Source organism: Citrus sinensis, chromosome 3, assembly GCF_022201045.2.
Source record: "Citrus sinensis cultivar Valencia sweet orange chromosome 3, DVS_A1.0, whole genome shotgun sequence".
NCBI classification, from domain to species: domain Eukaryota; kingdom Viridiplantae; phylum Streptophyta; class Magnoliopsida; order Sapindales; family Rutaceae; genus Citrus; species Citrus sinensis.
In genome coordinates this window covers 12,061,220-12,087,790 of record NC_068558.1, presented here as the reverse complement: position 1 = coordinate 12,087,790, position 26,571 = coordinate 12,061,220, and the positions used below count along the sequence as shown (strand labels likewise).

Below are 26,571 nucleotides of genomic sequence, written 5' to 3'. Positions count from 1 at the left end.
TTTTTTGTGATGAATGGACCTATGTCGCTCTTTAGGAGGAATGGACCTAGGTCGTTCTTTGTTAAATCATGCCTTCGATATTTTGCCAAAGCCTTGCCCTTTAGGCGTATTAAGAAATATTTTCTAAGTGCCTAGGTCATTTTTTGCGAGGAATGGACCTAGGTCGCTCTTTGTGAGGAATGGACCTAGGTCGTTCTTTGTCAAGAATAGACCTAGGTCGTTCTTTGTCAAGAATAGACCTAGGTCGTTCTTTGTTAAATCATGTCTTTGACACTTTGTTGAAGACTCGCCCTTTGGGCGTTTTACTTAGAAATATTTTCTAAGTGTCTATGTCGTTTTTTGTGAGGAATGGACCTAGGTCGTTCTTTGTGAGGAATGGACCTAGGTCGTTCTTTGTGAGGAATGGACCTAGGTCGTTCTTTGTAAAGAATGGACCTAGGTCGTTCTTATAGAGAACAGACTTGAGTTATTTTATATAGAATAATTTTATTGGGCCTATATTTTTTGTGGGTTTGGGCCTTTCATATTTTGGTCTAACAACTACTATCTAATGGATGAATGTTACATCAATTAAGACTTAAATTGAGATTTAGATGTTAGGATGCCTAACTCAAAGATTAATGATACTTGTGCACTTGGTTAAAAACAAAAGATTGTTACTTGTACACGACGGGCACATAAATAAATTGAGAAACCTTCCCAGTTTCATCAAAGAAAATTTACATATTGAACTTAATTAAATACTGAATAATATTACACTTTATGATGGTCTCAGTCACTAAAGTCTCTGCAAGTTGAATTCATCAATGAAAATGGATGTTTTACAGGCGGCTCAATCCCAGGAAAATCGTGAAGGAAGTTATGATTCGAGATGATGATTATTATTATTATTATTTTTCTTTTTCTCTTGGTAAATGGATGAGATTCAAATTGAGAAACGTGAAGGTCGGTTTGTAGAACTTCAAATAAAAAAAAATTATTGTTAAACGAAAAATATTCTGCATCAGCTGAGAATAGTTACAAAACTTTTAAATTAACTTTTAAATATGAGTTAGCGCTATAACAGACATTAAAACATTGAAGACAAAATCGGAAACACAAACCAATAGAGTAATGACATGGGTATATATTATGATCAATTAATTTGTCTTTTAATTATTTTTCAAAAACATTAATAAGTAATTAATTTTTGCTTGACCAAGTGGTTTCAAAGAGTTTAAGTTCATTAATTTGACTTGGTCCACTTACCTGCTACCTTTCTGGAGGATTTAAAAAGCGAGGTTTGTACTTTAGTTAATTAATTTTTTTTCCACGTTGATGCGTGTATCCTTGTCGAGGTAATAATTAATAACAAGTTATAACTAGTCATGATCCAATTGGAAGGGAAAACTAATTCCCAAGAATATGCAATGATCGAATCAACTAGACCAAAAGCTCTAGACGACCTGGTATTATATTTTTTAATAAAATCGTTAACTGAAACTTGATGATCAAGTTAAATATTATCAAAACGGGTTGACTGACATAGGTCCATTCTTCACTTATCTGGTTATCTTTGAAGACTTAATTTTCTATACAAAGGATTTGTTGCAATTGTACATGTATCAACTTGTTTTCTTGCCTTATTGTTTTGTATTAATTTTTGTGAAAGCTAACAGAGCAGATCATAACAGCAACGGCAGTGGGAAGTCTCTTAGCAGGGGCCATTCTAGGTGTTGCGTTTCAAGAGATGACGGTGGCCATTAAAGAATCAAAGTCAAGGTGCAGCAACTTCAGAGACGCCCTAAACAGCCTTGAAAACACCATCAGCTTGTTAAGTCCTTCGATCAAAGAAATGGATAGGTTAAATCAAGAGCTGGAGGACTTTAATAAAAGAGAAGAGATCATTCGTTTGTTTCTTCAACAGCTGAAGAAAGGGGAAGCTCTGGTTTCAAAGTGCTCAAGCATCCGTCGCTGGAACTTGTACAAGAAGAGGAAATACGAAAAAAGGCTTCGGAATATGGAATCTTCTCTTCGTGAGCTTTCCGGAGTGCTCCAGGTTGGACAAGCGCTTGATACCCAGCGCCTTCAACGTATAGCTTTTGTTATGCCCAGCCGATGGGTTGCCGCAGCCTAGCTGTTGGGGCGTGTGAGTGCTGATATTTAAACAAAAAATAATAACAAATTAAATTATGACACTGTGGGTGTTAGAGAAAAAAATAATTAATTAATAGTATACCACTGCAAGGTATGATGGTTCATTATTTTCTTGGCTTTTTATCAGCCTTTAGTCTCTTTACATGTGGTTTTTTTTTAATTTCATCTATGTTTCTAAACAAAAATGTATATACTTAATTAGTAATTGTTTTTACCAATCATCTTTTCTAATCATCTATGAACTTTTTTTTGGATAGAAGTAACTTTTACTCCATTTAGAAGCCACATTACCTCACTACCAAATGGGCTTAAATTAAATCTCAGACGTGCATGCATTTCGTTAGTCGAATTCTCTGAAGATTATGCTATGACTATGAAAAATGTGGCGAGAAAGACAGTTTACGGTTTACGGTTGATTCCAACGCAAGCAATGCATATGGAAAAAAAGTTTTTTATATTAAAAAATATCGATATAGATTTTTTCAATTTATTTTTTAAAAATTTAAACATACGCATACTGCATGGGACTTATGACATGCAACCTACCCCAGTCAACTCATTTGATAATATTTAACTTGATCGTTTCATCTGCAAGTTATATTGTCCTCTCAAATTATTAAATAAAAAAAATTGATCTGCAAGTTTCGATTAATTAACTATTAGCAATAACATCCATTCGTCTAGAACTCGGCATATTGATTTCATCATTGCATATTCTTAGAAATTAACCTTCTCTCCCAATTGAATCATGACTAGTTAGTAGTTAACTACTGCCACGCAACGACGTTGAAACCTGAAACCTTCAAAGAAAGAGTAGTAGGTAGAAAAGAACAAAAATGAGGACAAAAATGCTAAAAGATAATAAATAAATAAAAGACAAATCGTTACTTTAACCAATTGACTATGCGTACACATGTCATTACTCAATTGGATCATGTCCTCGATTTTCTCTCCATTTTTGCACATCCATTATCTTCAAGGTAAATATTTTATTGATAAAAATCAACACTATCATGTAATTTATAAAATGGTGAAATTTAAAATCATTATGACATACAAGTACGATAAGAATCAAGATCGTAATGTCACGTATATATGAAAAGAATATTTACAGTATCATGAAAGTACACATCCGCTCAAAAATTCTGAGCGGATGTCTGTTTCTGTAAAGAGTTAAAAAGAACAATTAGTCGAGCAATTTAATCCAATTGCAACACTCAACCTGATACAGAGGTTGAGGAGCACATAAAAGGTCCAGCTCGTATGCGCAGGGCACCAACATACCTCAAAGATTACATTACCTAAGGAATATTCGAGAAGGCACAAAGAGTGGGAAAGATGGCAGCTGTGATTTTGTTATTTTATTGTGACTATTTTTTTTAAGAATCATTACGTTGTTGGTTAGTTACACGTGTAATGTTGAGGGGTAAAAGATATATGTAGAGGGGAATACGTCATACAAAGGAATGGAACAGCAAATATTTCTTCTTCTCTCTCCGTCTCTCCTGCTATCTTTGTTTCTCAATTAATTTCAATTCTTTCTGCTTCTTTTTGCTGGAGTCAGCACTTACTCGAAAAGTGTAAATCTATGATATAAACTCTGAGTTGCAGAGTTGTATCACAACCCGTCATCAATCAAGTAAATTACCGGGTCATAGCTTAATCTTTAATTTTTATTTCCCATTCCAGTATTAAAGATTAATTCTACTTGTACACTTGGTCAAAAGAGGAAAAAAATGCTACTTGTACATGATGGCGAATTAAAAAAAAAATAGAAAATTGGTTCCCAATTCTCATCTGAGGAAAAATTACATGTTGGCTTTAATTAAATATTGAATAATATTACTCTCTTTTTAGTAGTACCTCAATCTCGAAATCATTGCGATGCTTATTTAAAAAGTTTATAGTTAATTAACTTATTTATTATTATTATTACTATTATTATTATTGAATGACTGGATTAGTACGCTTTATATATGGTTTCAGATTTCAGCACCAAATTCTCTGCACGTGTGATTCATCAATGAAAATGGATATTCCACAGGCGGCTCACTCCGAGGAAAATTGTGTGAGGGAAGTTATGATTCTCTTCTTCTTCTTCTTCTTCTTCTTCTTCTTCTTCTTCTTCTTGTAAAATGGATGAGATTCCAAATTGAAAATCTTCATGGTCAGTTTCTGGAATTTCAAACCAAAGAGATTAGTGTTGATAGGGAAAATATTCTACATTAACTGAGAATAGTTACAAAACTCTTGAGCTAATTATTAAGTATAAATTAGCCTAACGATAGACATACAAAAATGGAGACAAAATCAGGAATAAGAATCAATAGAGCAATAGTATGTACGCATAATATGATCAATTAGTTAAAGTAAATGATTTGTGTTTTAATTACTTTGAAAAGTATAGATAAGTAATTAACTTTTGCTAGTGGTTTTTAAGGAGTTCTAGTCGAATAATTTGGGCTTTGCCCGTACTCCTACATTCTCCCCCCCCCCCCCCCCCCCCCCAACCCAAAAAAAAAAAAGAAATGATTTGTCTTTTAGTTTTTTTTTTTTTTTCCCCCTCACGTCAATGCGTAGATGCTTGTGGAGGTAATAACTAGTCATGATCCAATTGGGAGGGAAGATTAATTCCAGAATATGCAATGACCAAGTCAATAGATCGAGCTCTAGACGACCCCATATATATATATATAATGAATGAAATAAGATGATCATTATAATTAAAAAATTTTATATAAATTATTTTTGTATAAACTAATGTGACATTATATAATTGGGAGCGATGATATCCCCACTCCACATTTTTTTTGTAAATCCACCCCATTTTAAAAATATAATTATAAAAGTGGCATTTTTTTAAAAACTTTTCAAATCGAGAAGAATTTTGGAGAATTAATTAATTAAATTTATCTTAATTCACTTTTTTTGTGACTTAGATTTTTTTAGCATATTTGACTACAAAGATTGCTTTAACATAAGTTTAAATTGACTATTTTACCTTTATAAAGTAAAATTATCAAGAATTTACTTTAACTTCAATATTTTTCTAATTTGTGCCAAACTCATTGTTTCTACTACTACTTTATTAGTATGATTATTATTTTTTAATTAAATTAACATAGTACATTTATAGCACAATTCTCATATAAATTATTAGATTGTCAAATTTATGTCATTTACACGTAAAGGTAGTGAAATAATAATTACGTTTCATTTAAAAATATTAGATTATAAGTCACAAAATTAAATACCCAAATTATTAGATACAATAACTCATGATTTATGAGGGTAATTTTTATCTTTTTATATCATAATAATAAAATAGTAAATTAAAATTTATGATCAAAGATGGTCAAAGAACCTAAGAAAAAAATTAATAGAAAGATTTAATTGATTAACTATGCAAAACTTTTATTAATTTGTATTTTTTAGGAATATTGTGAACTTATTGTAATTGTTTTCTAGAAGTGGGGAGGATTTATAAAAATAGTGGGATGGAAATATCCCCATCCTCTAATTGATTGAACCACAAAAATAAGAGTAAAAATAAATCACTTGAAAAAAATTTATTAATACCCCTTATTTATTCTAATTTTCATATAATAATATAGTTTTTATTTTATTTTCATTCATGTCCCAAATCCTAGGGGTGTTCAGAATCCAATCCGATCCACTCAATCCATTTGATCTATAGAAATCTTATCCGTAAAAATTCAATCCGTGGATTAGTGGATTGAATTGGATTGAAAATTTCAAAATCCGTAGTCAGTGAATTGGATATAGATTTACTTCTGTAAATCCGTAAAAATCCATGAATCAGCAAAAAGAATAAAAAAATATTATTTAATAAAAAATTAAACTTGTAAATATGGCATTAGTACTTACTAATAAATAAATAAGTTAAAATATAGTTATATAACACCGTATTATATCTTATCTGATAATAATATAAAATAAAAAATAATTAAATATACATGTATAGCTTCCTAAGCAATTCATTTCATGTATTGATCTAAACATTGAGATTTTTTTCTTTTCAGTGTGCTATATTTTGAAACTTTAAATGTATTTCCTAACTTTATTTAAACAATTAATTAATTTAATTTTTTTTAATTTTTGATAGGATACAATCTAATAACCCCCTTAATACCTATATATCTAATAGGATTTACATCAAACATCACACAATATTTGATACAAATTGGTTATGTATGTATTTATAATTCTCAAATGCGGATGTCCTCGCATGAATTTTCGTGTGGATATGCACTTTCACGGTTTTTGTAGAATATTTATGATGTTGTAAAACTTTTTGCGAGAACATGCAAGTACCTATCCACATGAAATTTATCGCAAACATCTGCATCTAAGAAGCTATATATGTGTGTGTGCGCGCATGTGTGTAAATAATATAATATATTAACATTAGAAAACAAAATAATGATAGAGGCACATACAGTTTTGCACAAATCGATGTGGTATGAAGAGATTGACAAAAGTATTATAACAATTATTTTTTCAGTTATACGGACCCATGATGGTTTTATGTAACCAATCCCATATATGTCTACTAAAATATTACACATTTACATGTTCATCCTTAAAAAATTTATAAGAGAGAGAGAGAGAGAGAGAGAGAGAGAGAGAGAAATTTTATTTTAATTGGTAGCATGTAAGTTTTTATCTATTAGTAGTAATTTTTTTTTTCAATTAGCATCAATTTAGATTTTTATCAAGGTAATAACATTAAGTTTAGATTTTTTAATTTTATTTAGCATAATTAAAAGTGTTGGAATTATGAAGCTCAAATCTGGTCTCAGGGATGTGTATGACACGTCGTTTGTTTGTCAGCAAGGATAAACGATATGTCAAGCATTTGAGTTCAGAACAACTAATTGATATAAAAGTTATGTCGGCTGGAGTCATTAGTAATGCATGTGATGCGTCACGTGTTTCACTAATCCAAACGGCAGCCAACTCTGCGTTTTAATCAACAGATTACATGTGCGTTTGACAAGTGTCCCAAAGCTAATTCAAGAATTGGTTTTTTACCGTTAGCTCACGCGGGAAGCAGTTGGAGGTCCTCTTGGCTGGAAACCCAGGAGCGTGAACTGGTTTCTTGGGTTTCTTTCAGATTGGTTAGAGTGGAGTATAAAAGACCATATGATCTGTTGTTAAGAGTATCTGTTCATTTACATGTTTTCTCCAGATTTGTAACTTGTTCTCTGAAATCAGTGAAAGGGTTGCTTCGTTTTCCACAGTGGATGTAGGCAAGAAATTGGCCGAACCACTATAATCCTTGGTGGAAAGTGTGTGATCTGATTTTCTTTGATTGTGTGATTGATTTCCAGTGGTTATTCTTGTTTCTTGTCAAAACTTAGTTTAGTGATTAATTCCAGAACAAGATCAAGTTTCATAGAGTGGGTCTTGGGGGTTCCAAATTGGTCTTGGTGATTGGTTTGGTTTCAACAAAAAATGTATTCTTACAATTTTTGTAGACGTCAAAAAGATCATATTTTAATGGGCTGTGTTATAGGGTTCCGATTGATACAATACAATTATCTCTTTCATAATCATATTATTAAGAACTTGAGCGCTAACTCAACATGGAAAAAAACAATTCGTGTTGACTCGGATCCAGCCTATTAAATAATCGCATCAATACGATCCAGACTCATTTATTCGAATCATATTCGTGTCGGGTAAATGGGTCATGTCAAATTTTGCTAGCTCTAACTTCAATACTAGATTAACTAGGCAGTTGCCTAAGACCCGAAATTTTAAAAATCCCTCAAGTTTGAGCATTTATTTATTAATACACTAATTACTAATCATTATTCTTTACAATTTCATAGATTTGTTTAAGTTATGTTTATAGGAAATCCAAATTTTAGACATCTCCCTATTATTACTCTCATTCATAATTATCTAAAAGAATTTTAATTTCAATACAAATTCTATATTTGATAATCTAAGATTTATTGTTAAAAAATTAATATTTGATAATCTTCACAATATAATTAATGATTTTAACTGTTAATTTCTTTTTTTGTTTAATCTTTCCAAGGAAAAAATTTAAATGCTTCACTTTCCAGAAGAAAAAAATACTCTATTAAAATTATTTACCTTAGAATTGACTCTTTGTATTCTTCAAACTCTAATGAAAACCTTAAAATGAATATATTTTCAATCAACAATAATCTCAGTTAAAAAATTTCTTGCTCCTTTTTTCTAGAAAGAAAATGATTCTCTATGAAATCTATTTCCATCATCTAATCATCATATTCATCTCAACTAGTCAATTTTTAAGGTGTTATCATTCTAGTTATACAATTTAAAATTATTGTTATTTTTTACGAATTTTTTTTATTAATGTAGAGCTTGAATATATTATGAACTATTTTATATTTATTTGACGGTTGATGTTATTGAATGTATGAAGGCATAAAAAAATACTCACCTAAGATCATGAATCCTTGGAGCCGGCCCTGTCTGATGGTATAACTAAGAGTAACCTTGATTTATTAGCTTGTTGTGGGATTTTAAGGGGCCTTGATGGTGGTTTTTATTGGGTTGAATGCTGCTTTACTGAGTGATGTGACTAGAGATGGCAAATAAATCTGGATCTAACCCGATCCGTAAAGATTTAAATTTGGAAAAATCTTGATTCACATAATAATTAATGTGGATTTAGATGTAAAAATTTAGGACCCATAAAAATCTGATGCACTTGTATTGGAAAGACCGAATATTCGGTCGGCATATTTTTTTAAAATAAATTAAATAAAAAATAAAATTTATATAAGAAAACACAAACTCTAAGCTAAAAATGCATTACACATATATATTGTAATACACCCCAAGTACCCATAAATATTATTTTAGAATATTTTAGATTTGTTTAGTATTGGATGATTATTTTTTTTAAAAAATAGTAAAATATGAGTAATTTTACATATAAATATTTTTAATGTGTGAACCTAGATACCCGTAATTAGGGGTGAGCAAATACGGGCTTGGATCAACCCGATTGAATTTTAGATTATTATGTCTTATTTATTATTTCTAAATCTTGAAAATTGTATCAACTTTTGTGACTATGTCCCTGATTGTGATTATCTTATACAACTTTTGCTATAGTTTTTAATTTTATATTCCGGGACCTTCGTGAATTAGAAGACATAACAATCTTCGAATACCTCGATGTGTCAAAAAGGAATGCATTTGCAACGTAAGATATATATGATCATCACGATCTTCAATTCAATAAAGCAAGTTACTAGCACTTTAAACTTGCAAAACTATCAGGATTTCCTATTATTGCTTGGCTCATTATGTTAATCGTTTTGCTTATTTTCAGATCAAATGATTCTATGTTCTAGGAACACTACTAATGGCACTTTGTTAAATAAATGCCTGGTTTTACAATATTAATCTACCTGCATGTGAGTACACTAAATAATTAACCAAAATGGATTGAAAACTAAAGATGGTGAATTGAAAACTAAAGCACAGAGGACAACGATCAAAATAAGAGAGTTGAAACGAGCCATTAATGTAGGTTAATTTGGAACAAATTTAGATATATACTATAATTTTGAGGATGAGTTTAAGTTAACAAATTGGTAAATGGGATAGTGAGTATCAGTAGTACTATGTGTGTGTGTGTGTGTGTGTGTGTGTGTGTGTTAAGAAAGCACACACATGTAGCATAGTCAACAAAGCAGAGGGTTACAGTGGTTACAAAGCAAGGGATTGCTGCAGCTATTGCATACCATTACAAGTTGATCATATGAGCTACCAGCTAGCACCTGGTAGTTACGTGACTACTTGTGCACATGATAGTCAGCTTAATTAGTTATAATTTTTTGCAATTAGGTGAAGTTAGTTATAGTAATTAGCTAAAGCTCAACACTGTATATAAACAGTTCATGTGTACATATTTTTCGTAAGTTTCTAATGAATGTGAAAAAAGCTTCCAGATTCAGTTTTTGTTTTCTTTACTTTTTATTAATTTTCTCAGTTTCCAAACACTCAAATTGATCTTTTCGACTTGGTATCAGTGCCAATAATGCCCATTATGAATCTTGCATCTTCTTCTAATCAAGTTCCTAATGCTGCAACTAACTCAACAAATGTTTCATTTACCTTTAACACACTTGTTAAGCTAGATAAATTAAATTATTTGATCTGGCGATCACAGGTTCTTGCATCAATTCGTGGTAACAAACTAAAAAAGCTCATTGATGAAATAATTAATCCTCCTCATTTTCACATCACTCAAGGAATTGGTGTTAATGCTAGATCTGTGGAGAATCTAGATTATGTAACATGGAGATCATAGGATCAGGTGTTGCTCGGTTGGTAGCTCTCTTTAATGAATGAAGGCATCATTAGTCTTGTGTTCAATCTGGAAACATCACTTGAAGTATGAAAAGTTGTTGAGGTTCAATTTGGATCACAATCAAAATCCAGACTCCCGCATCTGAGGTACATGATGAATTTACTAAGAACGATGATTTGAAAATAACTGACTATTTCTCAAAATGAAAACTATAGCTGATAATATGGCTGCGGCAAGAAGTGCAATGAGTAATGATGATTTGATTTTGCATATACTCTCTGGCTTAGGACCAGATTATAACTCAGTAACTACTTACATTACTAGACAAGTAGGTGCTGGCAAAATGAATATTAATGATACTTATGCATTGCTTTTTGACTCAAGAAGCTAGAATTGAACAAAAAGCTCAAAAGCTTGCTAATATGAATGTGAAGCAGAATTTTGAAACTAATTTTGCATGGAATAGAGGACCTAAGAAAGGAAATGAAAGTGTTGGTAGTTATGGCTATACCTTTGGTTATGGTAATAATGGAAACTTTGGCAATAATGGATATAAAAGAGGATATACGAGCTCTGGTTTTACTAGTAATGCTTTTAGATCCAATCCTCAATTTAGAGGTTTTCAAGGAGATAACCAAAAATGAGTAGGAAATTGAAACACCAAGGCTATTAGTGTAGATTTAACAATGGAAGAGCACCCAGAAACTCTAAATCTCAACGGAATTCCTCTAAGCCAACCTGTCAAATCTGCATGAGAATAGGATATACAGTAAACATTTGCTGGAAATTGGAAGAGTTTATTGCTTCTGGATCCTACAGGCCACCTCCAAACAGAAATCCAAGAGCTGCATACTTGGTTGATATGGAAGGTCCTTCTTATGCCAACTGGTACCTTAATAGTGGGGCTAATCAACATCTTACAAATAATAAGAACAATATGCAAATCACATACTCTTTTGCAAGTACATCCAAACTTATCATTGGTATTGGAATTGGCCTGAATATCACACACAGATTGGGAATGCTACTCTTAGGGTGCATGATTCATTAAATTCCACCACTACACTTAAACTGAATAATATACTATTAGTTCCACAAATAACCAAAAATCTTATAAGTATATCTCAATTAATCAAAGATAATGACATTGTTGTTGAATTTACTAATAAGTTCTGTTTTGTGAAAGACAGGGTGAAGAATTTGATCATACTACAGGGCAAGGCCGAAAAAGGTCTATACAGATTGCTATTGATCTCCTCTAATAAGAATGTCTCTGAGTCTTCTACTCAAAATCTTGTTATTAATGTTAAATCAATTGTCTTAAATGTGTCTATCATTCCTCTTTCAATGATTTCAGCTATCATTTCTGATTCCAATAATAAAACAATAGCATTTACTGATAATGTAAACTTTAAATGTTTGTTAAGTGCATCTATTTTACATCAAAGACTAGGGCATCCAAACTCTAGAGTACTAAATCATGTAATTCAATCATGTTCTTCCTTTAAAAACATAACTGGAAACAAAGCTTGTGATTCATGTGATGCTTGTGAATCATGTGATGCTTGTAAACTTGGCAAAATGCACAAACTGCATTTTCCAGTTACTGAAACTAAAACAAAGCATCCTTTAGAAATTCTTCATACAGACCTATAGGGACCAACTCTTATACTTTCAACACAAGGATACAAATACTATGTAAGCTTTGTTGATGATCTCACTAGGTTCTCATGGTTCTTTCCTTTAAAAACTAAGGATGAAGCATTACAAGTCTTCAAAATCTTGAAAACTTAAATTGCAAAACAACTAAAAAGGCCTATTAAGTGTCTTCATTTTAATTGGGGGGGAGAGTTCAAACCTTTTGTCAATTATCTTCATGAAAAAGGAATTCAATTTAAACATTGATGTCTTTATACTCATAACCAAAATGGTCTAATGGAGAGAAAACATAGGCACATCACATAACTAGGTCTTACTTTACTTGCACAGGCCAATTTACCTCTTAAATTATGGTGAGATTCTTTTCACACAGCTACTTATATTATCAATGGATTACCAACTCCCACATTGTCTATGAAAATTCTTTATGAGTCTATCTTTCATCTTAAACTAGATTATACCTTCCTTAGGACCATTTTTTGTTCACGAGCCTAGCAAACTCATTGAGGTGAGGGGTCAGGTACTCTGGTTGGTCTTCCGGCAATCGATGTTTGGGTCTTACTGGTGGGGGGAGCAGCAGGACCAGCGTCGCTCGCAGTTCCACTAGTTTCACCAACCGTAGGAGGAGGAGGTGGCAATGCCTTCAAAGGGGAAGTTTTCTCTATAGCATTGACTCACTTTCCAGGGGGAGCCTCCTTGCTGAGACCTCCTTTAGCAACATTACGACGAGGATGTTTTCTACTCAAAGCCCCAATCACAACATCCTTCATAGCGTAAGCGTCGGATACCAAGCGAGATTCAACCAAGTTGCGAGTAGACAGCAGGTCTCTCCACGGGCAAGAATTCGCCAATGCAGTCTCGACTCGCTTATGTAATTCAAGTTTAAGGCCGTAATGTACACCCCAAGAACTTGCAGCATGAGCAGAGACCATGTTAGAAACAATGAAGTCACTAGGACAGATGGGGTGCAATACATCTAAAGCGAGCAGGTAACTTGGAACTGTGAAACGGGAGGGGACATGAACGTTCCGACCATTAGTCTGTGCCATTTAACCCTAGGGATCCCCAACGAAAAAGAATTTCTTTTTCCAATTCCCACCACCACCACCTGTTGGGAGGTCAGTTATAGGTTTTCTATCTTGGTACTCGACATGAAAAAATACCAACAACATCCTTAGGGCTGCTTTTTAGCTGATACAGGTGTTTGACGTCGTCAACTGTTGGCTCACTCTGACCACACCTGTCCCATAGAACGAACAGACCAAAAAGTACTCTCCATCCATTTTGGTTAAGTTGATCAGGAGCTAAATGTAATCCACTAAGCATTTTGATGAAATAAAGCTGCAATGGAATCCTAATCCCCAATTTAAAGCTTTCTAAAACAAAGTAACGAACCCTTTAAGAGGTCGGTTGTGAGTATTTTTTTTCCCCGGAATTCTAAGGTCTATACCACTAGGGATCTTGTAAACGGTTCGAAGCTCCTCAAGGTCATCTACTGTGGTTAAACAGGTCATGAGGTCAATAGGGTAATGTTCGGCCAGAGTTCTACCACTTAATTTCCTCTTTTTCTGTGGTCGTGCTATTTCTGGTGAGGATGCTTCACCAGACTCTTCACTTGGGTGCCCACTTATGGTTTCCTCTAAGCCAAAAGATCCTTCATCGTTACTGTTGCTAGGCGAGGTGGTTACTTCAGGGGACATCCTCATAGCACTATTCTTAACACTAGAGGGTCTTACCGGCTCTAAGGAGATCCTAGGGTTGAAAGCGGGCTCTGTGAGCAGATCAGGCAAGAAATCTAGTTCATCATCATCAATCTCAATTACATTTTCTTTGCCTTTTGACATTTCGTAAACTATATCCAGAACAATACAACCAAATGCCACTCAACCCAAGAGAAAATGACAATTATCCAAGACTGAAAAGAGGAAATAATACCTGAAGTAGTGGCACGCCAGAACAGAGGCAAGAAAAGTGGCTTCAACTTCGGTAGAGGAAGATCGCTTGGTCACCGGAGGATGAAAAGAAGACTAAAAAAGGAAATTTTCTTTTGATGGTTAGGGTTCTCAAGTAACGCGGAAACCTTTAGTTTATTAGCATTTAATGGCACGCACTTCGAAGGTTTCATAACCGTCAATTTGAAATTTAAACGAACGGATGGATTCCTTCCACATCACCAGCGTTTAATTACAACGCGACTCTTCAGGGAAACGACTGTTAGCAGCTAAAAAAGGGAGTGAATGTAGAAAGTGAGCAGTTCCTCCTCTCAACATCAAAAAGTCGTAATATACCCCGAGCAAGCCAGGACTACTGAGTTTCTAGTATTGATCCATTGCATTACCAATACCAGAAACTGAGGGACTGATGTTTGGGGGTATATTATGACGTGACCTGTCATACCCTAAACGAGGATTTATCTTTCTTGTAATTGAGGAGCAATATGACTTTCGAGAGCAGGCATCCGGGAACAAGAGTTTTCTACTTGTTTACGAGGATGCCCTTTGCTAGGCGCCGAGAACATTTCCTGTTGAGGGTCGAAGTCAGCAGATCCAGTCTACGGCAGTTAACAGGATGTGCGCTACTATCCGAGAATCCAGGCACGAAGTCCACTCAGCCGCAACCATAACATTCAAGCATCCACTTCCAGGGACTCAAGTGAAGTGGTGAACGTGAGTCATGGGGGGTCAAATTCTCAGAAAGGCTATAAAAGCGGCAAACAAAAAAGGTAAAAGGGTTGGTTACAAAAAACACTAAAAATTAACTGAAAAGAAAATCCAGCGGGTGTTCTTATTGAAACCTCGAGAGAATCCAGACAGATTACAGTACCTTAGAAATAGTGATAGAGCCACAAGATTAGTGGCAAGGATTTTCCACAGTAAACCCCGATTGCTGACTTGAGCATCAGAGGGTTTACGCGGGAAAATCACCGGCGTGCTCTGACTGGTTTTTTTGTGTGCAGGAGCTTAAAGAGAAAATGCAGTAAACCTTTTGGTCTGATACAACTAGAAGGAGCAGCGCGAAATCATTCCCTATCAACCATAAATTCAACTGTTGAAGAGGAATCCTGGTCGTGCATGAGTAGACCCGAAATCTCGTATGAACAATATGTATAAGAATAGTTGTCCAAAGCTCGATCTATTGACTCGATCATTGCATATTCTGGAATTAATCTTCCCTCCCAATTGGATCATGACTAGTTATTACCTCCACAAGTATCTACGCATCGATGTGAGGAAAATAAAATTAACTAAAAGACAAATAATTTATTTTGGGAAAAAGGACAAACACACCTCCAACGTTTAGGTAAAGGGATAAAAAAACCCCCTAACATTTTAAAAAAGATATTTACATCCTAATTTATTATAATTTTACCATTATACTCTTCTAGCATATAAAAAAAATTATTAAATTATCCAATTTGTCTATATATTGTTAATAAAATTGCCTAAACATTTATATCCAAATTCAATTGAGTGTTTTTTTATTACAAATTTTAATATCTAATTCGGAACGATTCTATCCAAACTTAGCGTTTTTTAGTTAAGAATTCTAATCTCAATTCCACTATCTATATATTGTAATTGAGTTACGTTGAAATTTTTATAATTATTTTTTAATTATATAGGGAAATTATCAATTGTAGACCCTATAGTTACTCTGTTATAAAAAATACTACAGCACTTTAAGGGTATATCAATTGTCCATCCTAAATTGACAAAAGTTATCTGTCGACCACCAAACCGTTAGCTGCCGTTTGACAGTTAACGGAATTATAGTGAATTGACAATTTTATCCTTGAAACTTAAATTAAAGTAAAAGAAAATTATCACTTGTATATCCTTAAATTCTTTTATTATCACTTGTATCATATGAAAAAATCAAATTATCCCTCTGGCGTCATCCTATTTAAACGGCAAATAATAGTTTGGTGGACGGCAAATAATAGTTTGGTGGACGGCATATACATTCTGTCAACTTAGGGTGGACGATTGATACACCCTCAAAGTGTTGTAGTATTTTTGATAACAGAGCAACTATAGAATATACGAATGATAATTTCCCAATTATATATGAACCTTAATATCAAATTATAAAATTTTATTAAAAAATCTACGATTAAAAAATAATGAAGATATATTTACATATAGAGTTAATGGATGTATTGAATTAAGTGAAGAGGCATTCTAGTATTAACAACTTAGATTTACATATTAGAATTTTAATAAGAACACATTGTTAAGCTCTAACAATTTATTAGAAAAAAATATCTATAGTTAATTTTTCCTAATATCTCAATATTTCTAATATTTTAAAATATATCTCAACATTACTAATATTTTAAAATATTAAAATTTGATGAAGATGGGATGATTATACTCTTATATTTAAAAAATTCAATATAAGAAAATCAAGAATTTGTTTTTTAAGTATAAGAAAATCAAGAATTTGTTTTTCAAAAATCAAGATTCTGTGGGTATAAGAAAATCAAGATTATGCGACGACAAATTTTTCAAAAGAAAATTATTATCCTAACTGCGCATAAGGAAAATGTTATATTTGTGACATAGAGTCCCTCAAACTTTGTGATCGACGAATAAAAATTTAAAACATAAGACTAAACAATCGGTCAAAAATAATTAACTGCGTTTTCAAATGTCCGCAGCCCTATCTAACAAAACTACATGAATAAAGCAAAACCCACGTCTCCCTTCAGGCTCGCCTCTCTTCTTCGCCTCCAAAAAGACCCGAAACTCGCTCTGCAACTCTTCAAAAACCCTAATCCTAACCCCAATAACACTGAAGCCCAACCATTAAAACCCTTTCGCTACAATCTCCTTCACTATGACCTTATCATCACCAAGCTTGGCCGAGCCAAGATGTTTGACGAAGTGCAGCAAATCCTTCACCAACTCAAGCACGACACTCGCGTCGTTCCCGAGGAAATAATTTTCTGCAATGTTATCAGCTTTTATGGACGTGCGCGATTACTCGAACACGCACTCCAAGTGTTTGATGAAATGTCGAGTTTTAATGTTCAAAGGACGGTCAAATCTTTCAACACGTTGTTGAATGCAATGTTAACGTGCGGAAAGATTGATAGAATGACGGATTTGTTTCAAATTATGGAGAAATATGTTAGCCCAGATGCTTGTAGTTATAATATATTGATGCACGGTTGCGTTGTAAGTCGGAGATTAGAGGACGCGTGGAAGGTGTTTGATGAAATGCTTAAAAGAAGATTGCAGCCAACACTGGTGACATTTGGGACGTTAATTTATGGTCTTTGTTTGGAGTTGAGGGTAGATGAGGCATTAAAGTTGAAGGAGGATATGATGAGAGTGTATAATGTGAAGCCTGATGCACAAGTCTTTGCGTCATTGATAAAAGGGCTTTGTGCGGTTGGTGAGTTGAGTTTGGCACTTGGGTTTAAAGAAGAGATGGTGAGAAATAAGATTGAAATGGATGCTGGTATTTATTCTACATTGATCAACGCGCTTTTTAAGGCGGGAAGGAAGAATGAAGTTCCTGGGATTTTAAAGGAAATGAAGGAGCGTGGGTGCAAACCGAATTCTGTGACATATAATGCATTGATCAGTGGGTTTTGTAAAGAGAAGGATTTTGAAGCAGCGTTTACAATTTTGGATGAAATGGGGCATAAAGGGTGTAAGGCAAATCCTATTAGTTATAATGTAATACTTGGGGGGCTTTGTAAGGACGGAAAATGCAATGAAGCAAAAGACTTGTTTGAGGATATGCCTAGACAGGGCTGCAATCCGGATGTTGTGTCCTATAGGATACTTTTTGATGGGCTATGCGATGGGATGCAGTTTGGGGAAGCTGCTTTAATTTTGGATGAGATGATTTTTAAGGGTTTTGTACCTCGTTCTGCTCGTATACATTCATTTGTTGGTCAGCTGTGTGAGATAGGGAATGTGGAGGTTCTGTGGTCAGTTTTGAGTACCCTGATTAAGGGGAACGTTATTGATTTTGATACATGGAGAACTGTGATTTCTAAGATGTGCAAGGATGACATGCTCTTGAATGCATCTCAACTTGTTGAATCCTTGATTAGGCCCTAAATTTGAGACTCTGGTAACCAATAATAGAGAGTTTGCAAGTGCGAACACATCTGCTAGTTGCTAGACGTGAATCTTTCTATCTGTCTACATGTTCAACAATCACCGTGTTCATGTCCGTAGTTGTTTTGGTCTGCACAGGTTTTAGCTCACCGGCCAAGTTGCCAAGTTAGGAGTTTGTAGAAAGTGATAATACATGAGAGGGTTAATGTGTACAACTTTATTAGCTTCAATCTGAAAGCAATTGCAGTTCTGGATGGTTTGTGCAGTAATTTTCATGGGTGATCTTCATTTTGGCCTATCATGTCAGTCAGATGTTTCATAATGCTCAAAAACATTATGAACGATTCTCAGGTACGTGTAAGAGGTTAGCCAGCGTAGATTTGGCCAGCTCATTGATTATCTTGTCTTTTAGTATAACCCAGAACTTTATATAATTTCGTCTTTTGTGAGACCTTCTTCTGATAATCTATATATAATTTGAAAATCTCCCCCGATTAGGCCATCTAGCTCGACGCAGCCAAGAACTTAATTATTTGTGGGCCCCCAGGAAAAAAAAATCCGAGATCAGATAAGAGATCATTGATCACATTGAAAAAAAAATACATTATTTAATTAAGGGTTCATTAGGAAATCAAACAAAGCTGACTTGAGAGAGGTACACATGTACGTATCTCTTTATTACATCAAAACTAACTGATAATGACAATAATTAGAACGAGAAACATGTATAAATGGCAAGATTATTCAAACAAGCTACACATTTAGAACTTGGCCTCAAGATCTTTCACCACATCTGCGTCCAACTGGAATGCCTTGGCAAGAAAATCAGGATTGATTGGAGGATTGGCTCCGAAGACCGAGTTTGCAATGGTAATGACACCAGGATTCTGGCTGCTTAGAGCGGCGATGGCAACTGCATTTGTTTTTCCAATGTTGAACTGGAAGTGAATCAAACCAATTGGAAACACGAAAGCATCTCCCTTTTTCAGAACTTTTGCAATGAGTGTGTTGTTTAGCTGGTTTGATGTCACAAAACCAACATAAAGTGTTCCTTCCAAAACCGTCAGGATTTCAGTGGCACGAGGGTGAGTGTGAGGAGGGTTTTGGCCATAGGGTGCATAGTCAATACGGACTGCTGATATTCCGAGAGTGTTGAGTCCTGGAATTTGGTCAACATTTGCATTTTTTACACTGAAGCCAAGTCGGTTTGCGGTGTTTCCAGGCTTGTCTAGCCCTGATAAGAAGAAATCTCCTGGCCTGACAAGCTTGGGGTCCTTGCAGAACTTCCCGTTGACAAAGACTGCGTCCAAGAATTCAGAATATTAATTAGTAAGGTGAATTTGAGACCAACGTACACGTATACATAAACAAGTTTAAAAGATTTTTTAGGACAGAGAAAATTAAAGTGTAAAAAATATACCTGCGTTCTTGGGCTCATCAATGGCTACACAGATATCCTGAAGAGGACTAGGGTCAAAGGCAGAGGCCAATGAAGAAGCCAAAATCAAGAGAGCAAAACCTGTAAGAAATTGAACATTTCTCATTGTGTTTAATTAGCTAGCTAGCTTTGGGATCTCACTCTGTTTAATCTCTGAACTTATTCTTATTGGCTTAGTGCGAGGTGAGAAATGTTGCAAGGTTAGCAACCCTATTTATAGGTGAGGATTTATTGAACCGGTCTTGTTTTCCCTGCTCGGAGCAGATCGATGAAGGCTTGCCAAGTCTTCAATTGTTCATCTGTGACTCTGTAAAAACTGAGGAAACTTGTCATCTCAGTACATTTTCTTCTTCATTTGCTTACGTCAACACATTGTTTTTGAAATACTGAGTCATGACAATCTATTTGTATATTATTATATTATCTAAAAATTTCATTGACAAACTCCAACTTCCAGAATAGTGAATGTTCGTTTTGATTCTTTACTGTTTTTTATTATGTTTTAAGCAGGTGCGCAAATATTTTTAAGGCTGGGCCCTAAAAATTGAAATTTTCAGAACTACTACTCACTTTTTGTAGTTACATAGTGTGTGCCGTTGTAACTGATATGTCGCTAATCATTTTTTTTGTAATTATTTTTTATCATGTGTTGGATATTAATTGAATTTTATTTTATTTTATTTTTTTATCTTTTATTAAACAGGAATCTATAACTTATTATAGTGCAAGCGTAGTTCAAGTGCATTATTTGTTATATTTTTAAAATTTTGAAAGTAAATCAACCACATAATTCACACCGGCAGACTTGAATGTTACCTAAATGAGTCTGAAGGGAGGTTTTATCATTAAGCCATTGAGTGGGATTCGAGTCTTGGTTAAATAACAATGACTAATTCTTAATGAAGTGGTTACGTGTTGCAAAATTTTCTACCGTCAAGTATTATGTGCCGATCTATCATAATCATCATTACAAGAAAGAACCTAATCCAACTCTTCACATCTACGAATACTATCTAATTGAATCATGTAATGCCAAGTGGTATACAAAATTCTTACGCATACTTTTTCCAATTGAAGAAAACTACAATGAGTGATGACGATAGTAATGTTTTCCCTAGTATATTTTTAACCTTTATGATAAGTTTATTACAGTACTCGCTAAGTTTTGAAAAATGTTATAAAAATACTCCAAATGAAATTTAGAAGTTCGAAATAGCAGAATTTGGTAAGACTTCAACGGACATCTCGGAGAATCAAATTTATTTAGCTAAGTTGTATTGTTTGATTGTCCAGAAAGTAAAAGAAAAAGACACAGAGAAAATTCTGATTGAAGCAAAATCAATGAATCTATCTTATCAATGAATCTGATTATAAGGCTTTTTATAGTTACATCTGGAATATTCTATACATGCTAAATGCATGAGCTTAAGTAACATAATTGTGCTAACAAACTAAGCTGACTAACAAAAATACAACTAACTTGCTAACTGGTACTACCACATCACCATCCTATAACTAACTTGCTGACTTGTATTGCCACATCACTATTCTTAGCATATTCCTTAACATCCCCCCTCAAGCTTAAGGTATGGGAAGGACATTAAGCTTGTTGCGAAGATAAGCAAAAGCATCAAAGGAGAGAGGCTTTGCAAGAATGTCAGCATATTGATCTGAGCTGGAAACATGAGTGATTTGAAGCTGCTGCTGAGCAATATGTTCCCGAACAAAATGAAGATCCAGCTCGATATGTTTTGTCCGAGAATGATACTTCGGATTACTGGCCAATGCTTCAGCACTCTTGTTATCACAATATAAAGTGGGAGTCTGAACTAAAGAAACCTTAAGCTCTTTAAAAAGATAAGTAAGCCATAAAACTTCTGAAGTGGCTAGAGCAAGCACTCTGTATTCAGATTCAGCTGAAGAACGAGAGACTATGTGCTGCTTTTTTGAAGACCATGAAATAAGATTGTTACCCAAAAATACACAATAACCACTAATGGATTTTCGATCATCAGGGTCAACACCCCAATCAGCATCAGAATAAGCATTTAGAGTTAAGGAACCTCAGTTAAAAAACTGAAGACCATAGTGTGCAGTACACTGAAGATACCTTAGAACTCATTTGCATGCTTGCCAATAAAGAACAGTAGGTGCAGCTAAAAATTGACTAAGCTTATTCACCACATAAGCTATATCAGGTCTGGTTAGAATAACATATTGCAGAGAGCCAACAATGCTCCTATATAAGGAAGGATTGCTAAATGTTGTACCTTTATCTTTATGAAGTTTATCAATAGTATTCATATGAGTATTATAACCCTTGCTATCCAGCATATTAGCCTTCTTCAAAATGTCTCCAATGTATTTAGTTTGAGATAAATGCAGACCTTGTATAGAAGGAGTGACCTCAAGCCCAAGAAAATAATTGAACTCACCCACATCCTTAAGTGCAAATTCTGAACTGAGATTATGAATAACTTACTCAACAAGCTGAGAATTTGAGCCAGTGATGAGAATATCATCCACATAAATGAGAACAAGTAAAATATCATGCTCAATATGCTGAAGAAATAAGGAAGTATCAGACTTGGACATAAAGAATCCTAAGTTCAATAAGGAGCCTTTTAATCTGTCATGCCAGGCTCTTGGAGCCTGTTTAAGACCATATAAAGCTTTATTAAGCCTGCAAGCATAAGAAGGATGAGCAAAGTCTATAAAGTCCTACGTTTGGTGCATAAAAGCTTCTTCTGTCAGAACACCATTGAGGAATGCATTATTGATATCAAATTGTCTAATTGGCCAATGATGTATAACTGCCAAGCTCAAGACAACTCTCACAGTGCAAGGCTTAACTACTGGGCTGAAGGTCTCAAAGAAGTCAACACCCTGAGTTTGATGATAACCCTTAGCCACTAAACGAGCCTTATATTTGGATACAGTGCCATCAGGTTTGTATTTAACTCTGTAAACCCATTTATTACCAATAATTTTAGTAACTGTAGTAGTAGGAACCAATGTCCAGGTGTTATTTCTTTGCAAGGCTTCTATTTCTTTTTTCATGGTAGAAAATCACTTAGAATCTTGGAGTGCTGCTTTGACATTAGCTAGTTCAAGGTCTTGAGATACTGCTAAATAGGTTTTGGGCTTAAAAATACTAGTCTTAGCTTTGGTAATCATAGGATGTGAGGGAGGGATAGAGGGAGAAGGAAAAGATTGAGATAAAGAGGATGATACTGAATGTGAACTTGATGTTGAAGACAAAGTAGATACAGGGGTAGCAATTGATGAGCCTTCACGATTACTATCAACAGGAGTACAACTTTGGAGGAAAGTGACTTGAGAATGTGTTTGATCAGCAGAATTAGACATAACGAAAGGAGACTGATCCAAAAACAATTCAGTATAGGGAACTTTAGACTCATTAAAAGTGACATGCCTAGCAATGAAGACTTTGCCAGATTTATCCAAGCACTTATAGCTTTTATGTAAAGGACTATAACCAATAAAGACATTGTTTTGGGTATGGAAATCAAATTTATGTTGATTATAAGGTTTGAGTAAAGGAAAACAAAAAACAAAAAACAAAAACTTTAGTAAATTGGTAATTTGGTATTTGGTTATGCAGCTTTTGAAAGGGTGAAATATTTGCAAGTGTTGGAGCAGGCATCCTATTGATAAGATAAATGGTTGTATGGAAGGCTTCCCACCAAAATGAAAGAGGCAAGTGAGATTGAGCCAAAAGAGTAAGGATTGTTTCAACAATGTGTTTATGCTTCCTTTCTACCATTTTGGTGATTAGTGTGAGGACAACTATATCTAAATTGAATCTCTTCTTGTTAAAGAAATGGTTTAAAGGCTATGAATTCACTTCTCATATCATATTGCAATGCTTTGACAGGTAAAGAAAATTTTTTTCCCACAAGTAGTTTGAAGTGTTTGAATGTGTCAAGGGCCTCAAATTTTAATGATAAGGGAAATATCCAACAATAACGTGTAAAGTCATCAACAAAAGAGACAGTATTTGTAACCATCCATGGACAGTACTGAGGCTAGACCCCATAAATCAGCATGTAAAAGCTCAAGTGGAGATTTAGTTTTAATTTCAGTAATAGGAAAATGTAGTTAATGTAGTTTGCCATACTGGCAAGCATCACAAAAACCAATAGAGCTATTGTTAACAGAATGTAAAGGAAGACATTTTATTATAGCTTGTAGAGTATGTTTATTAGGATGACCAAATCTGTTGTGTAACAGTTTGATAGACTCACTTCCTGAAGACAGAAAACTTGCAAGATAACGACCAAAATTAAGAGAGTTTGACTCTTGTGAAGAGTTTACAATTTTATTAGTAGAAAAAACAGACAACATAGAGCGAGGATTAAGATTTTGATTTGCAGATTCAGAAGAAGATTCAGCTTGTGACAGTAATCTATAAAGACCACTTTCAGCAATCCCCTGTGCCAGCAGAGTTCCCTCCATCTTGTCCTTAATACAACAAAAATTGGAAGAGAATTCAATTATGATGTTGTTATTTAAAAGAAGTTTAGATATACTGATAAGATTTTTAGTAATTTTAGGTACACATAGAACATTGGTAAGGCTTAAACTGGTTCCAAAAGAAGTTAAGAAGCAAGCATAACCAGTGTATGTAATTTCAAGACCATCACTATTACCAACTAGCAGCAATTGAGATCCAAGATAAGGTGTACCTTCAGTTAAGTTGTGAACAATGTTTGTAAGATGATGTGTTGCTTCACTATCCAAGTACCAGCCTTGATCTGCAACACCTACAGAACTCACCATATAGGCTGCCTTAGAAGTTTGATTTATTGGAAAGTAACCCTAAGCTAGAAATTTTGGAACAAAGTTTCTGTTAAATCTATCTCTGCAATCTACTGCTGAATGATTATATTTGAAGCAAATCTGACAAATAATACTTCCTCTGCCACCTCCTCTGCCAAAGCCATTAAAAGGACCTGAGAAACCTTCATTTCTAAAGAAACCACCCCTGCCTTGATTAGCATTCCAACCTCTTCTTGAATTTTGTCCAGAAGAATTACCAGTACCAGAAAATCCTCCTCTTCTTGATCCAAAACCTCCTATATTGTTAAAGTTTCCATTCCAGCTACCATTTGCATTTTTATTTTCAGAATTTCCATTCTAATTCCCATGATTATTATTATTCCAGCCACCATTATTACTTTGCTTCTTCTGATTGTTTCCAGCTTGAGCAACATTAGCAGCATAGTTCATCTTGATTTCCTTACTAGCATTAGAATTAGCATTTTCTAGTCTAGCCTCATGAGTTAACAGCATAGAGTAAGCCTTGTTTATGCTCATCTTAAAGACATTAGCCTCAATGTAAACTACAACAGGATAATAAGGCTGACCTAGACCAGAAATCAAGTGAGTGATAAAATCTAAAGAACTTACTAGACTTCCAGCAATAGCTAATTCATCTGTTATAGTTCTCAATTTTCTAAAGTACTCAATGATAGTCATAGATCTTTTTTTAAGATTGTTTAACATCATTTTTAAATGAACTTTCTTAGCTACTGTTTCATATCCAAATTGTTGCTCCAAAGTTATCCAAAGTTCACGAGATGATTTAGAGTTTACCACAAGACTGAGAATCTCAACATTGATGGAAGAAATGAGCCAACTCAGCAGCATTTGATCTTGCTTCTTCCACGCAGCACATGCAGGGTTCTCTAAGACAACAACATCTGAGCTTCCCGATTCATCAGAGAGAAACTGATTTGGACATAGTTTTGATCCATCGAGTAATCCTTCAAGTATTTGCTCGAACTGAAGAAAATATTTGTGACTTCCAAATTGTGTAATTAGATCGGTCGAGTTTGATTGGATTTGTGAAAGTGAAAGATGAGACTGAAGCAGTTATTGGAGAGATAACGCTTGTATTCAAGCTAGATGAAGCCATAGCAAAACTTGATCGTTCCTCTAATACCAAATCAAAGTTTATTTAGCTAAGTTGTATTGTTTGGTTGTCGAGAAAGTAAAAGAAAAAGACAGAGAGAAAATTCTGATTGAAGCAAAATCAATGAATCTATCTTATCAACTAATCTGATTACAAGGCTTTTTATAGTTACATCCGGAATATTCTATACATGCTAAATGCATGAGCTTAAATAACATAATCGTGCTAACAAACTGAGCTGACTAACAAACTTACAACTAACTTGCTGACTTGTACTGCCACATCACCATCCTATAACTAACTTGCTGACTTGTACTGCCACATCACCATTCTTAGCATATTGTCACGGGATGAGTGTTTTGCGCAGCTAACCCGTGCGGCACTTAGACAACTTTGCCGAATGTTGCTAAGTAAGCCTAGAGATTCTCGAACAAGAGAAGAGAGCAATTGAGCCAAAGAAACTTGTATTACACAAAGAGAGATTACAATGCTTGTTGGATACAAATGCCTAATGCCATCCCATATTTATAGGGGAGGCTTTGCCTAACTTTGCCTAACTTTGCCTAACTTTGCCTAACTTTGCCTAACTTTACCTAACTTTGCCAAACTTGGTCAAACTCTAGAGTATTTTACAATTTCCTAGTTATTTGCATGTGCTGGAATTGTATAAAGTATTCTAGAATATTTACATGTTCACATGTGCTAGAGTTGCCTAGAACCTTCCGGAATTGGGCCAAGCTAGCACTCTTGGCCTTGTGTTGGCTCTCTAGCCCGAAATTGTGGGCAATTGGGCTAGCGAATTGGGCGGTCCGCAACATCCTCCCCCACTTAAGCTCGCGGCGTCCTCGTCGCGCTCTCGTGCTTGAAGTGCTAGATGTGCTCAGCGAATTGCCACAAATCATCTTCCCGTTCCCAAATGGCTTCGCTCTCGGGGAGGTTTTTCCACTTCACCAAGTACTCGCTCTGTGCTGGCACG

The 26,571-nt window shown here is 34.5% G+C and overlaps 4 protein-coding genes and 1 non-coding gene across 5 annotated transcripts; 3 read left to right on the top strand and 2 right to left on the bottom strand.

Moving 5' to 3' along the window:
• The first annotated feature begins 1,443 nt into the window (after positions 1-1,443).
• LOC127901374 (probable disease resistance protein At5g66910) lies at positions 1,444-2,359 on the top strand. The gene has a single exon (XM_052438524.1). It carries the CDS (start codon positions 1,730-1,732, stop codon positions 2,114-2,116), a length of 387 nt encoding a protein of 128 aa, XP_052294484.1. The 5' UTR covers positions 1,444-1,729; the 3' UTR covers positions 2,117-2,359.
• An 8,365-nt stretch (positions 2,360-10,724) lies between these two features.
• LOC127901698 (small nucleolar RNA Z247) lies at positions 10,725-10,863 on the top strand. Its single transcript, XR_008053942.1, has one exon. It is a non-coding gene; the product is annotated as a small nucleolar RNA Z247 (small nucleolar RNA).
• A 1,953-nt stretch (positions 10,864-12,816) lies between these two features.
• Positions 12,817-13,986, bottom strand: LOC127900567 (uncharacterized). The gene is made up of 3 exons (XM_052435720.1): positions 13,538-13,986; positions 13,306-13,382; positions 12,817-13,142 (listed from the first exon to the last, which is right to left on the bottom strand). Exons 1-3 carry the CDS (start codon positions 13,984-13,986, stop codon positions 12,817-12,819), a joined length of 852 nt encoding a protein of 283 aa, XP_052291680.1.
• Positions 13,987-16,740: 2,754 nt separating this feature from the next.
• Positions 16,741-18,473, top strand: LOC102614731 (putative pentatricopeptide repeat-containing protein At1g53330). The gene has a single exon (XM_006477821.4). It carries the CDS (start codon positions 16,822-16,824, stop codon positions 18,217-18,219), a length of 1,398 nt encoding a protein of 465 aa, XP_006477884.2. The 5' UTR covers positions 16,741-16,821; the 3' UTR covers positions 18,220-18,473.
• A 507-nt stretch (positions 18,474-18,980) lies between these two features.
• Positions 18,981-20,044, bottom strand: LOC102614448 (germin-like protein subfamily 1 member 17). Its single transcript, XM_006477820.4, has 2 exons — positions 19,640-20,044; positions 18,981-19,519 (listed from the first exon to the last, which is right to left on the bottom strand). The coding sequence occupies exons 1-2, from the start codon at positions 19,761-19,763 to the stop codon at positions 18,981-18,983; spliced, it is 663 nt and encodes a 220-aa protein (XP_006477883.2). The 5' UTR covers positions 19,764-20,044.
• Between the last annotated feature and the right edge of the window lie 6,527 nt (positions 20,045-26,571).

Coding starts and splice junctions, on each gene's coding strand:
- LOC102614448 (XM_006477820.4), bottom strand. CDS start 19,763: ATGAGAAATGTTCAATTTCTTACAGGTTTTGCTCTCTTGATTTTGGCT. Junction 19,520..19,639: donor TGATGAGCCCAAGAACGCAG/GTATATTTTTTA, acceptor TCTTGGACGCAG/TCTTTGTCAACGGGAAGTTC.
- LOC127900567 (XM_052435720.1), bottom strand. CDS start 13,986: ATGTCAAAAGGCAAAGAAAATGTAATTGAGATTGATGATGATGAACTA. Junction 13,383..13,537: donor CACAACCGACCTCTTAAAGG/GTTCGTTACTTT, acceptor TCTATGGGACAG/GTGTGGTCAGAGTGAGCCAA. Junction 13,143..13,305: donor CAGCCCTAAGGATGTTGTTG/GTATTTTTTCAT, acceptor CCCGTTTCACAG/TTCCAAGTTACCTGCTCGCT.
- LOC127901374 (XM_052438524.1), top strand. CDS start 1,730: ATGACGGTGGCCATTAAAGAATCAAAGTCAAGGTGCAGCAACTTCAGA.
- LOC102614731 (XM_006477821.4), top strand. CDS start 16,822: ATGAATAAAGCAAAACCCACGTCTCCCTTCAGGCTCGCCTCTCTTCTT.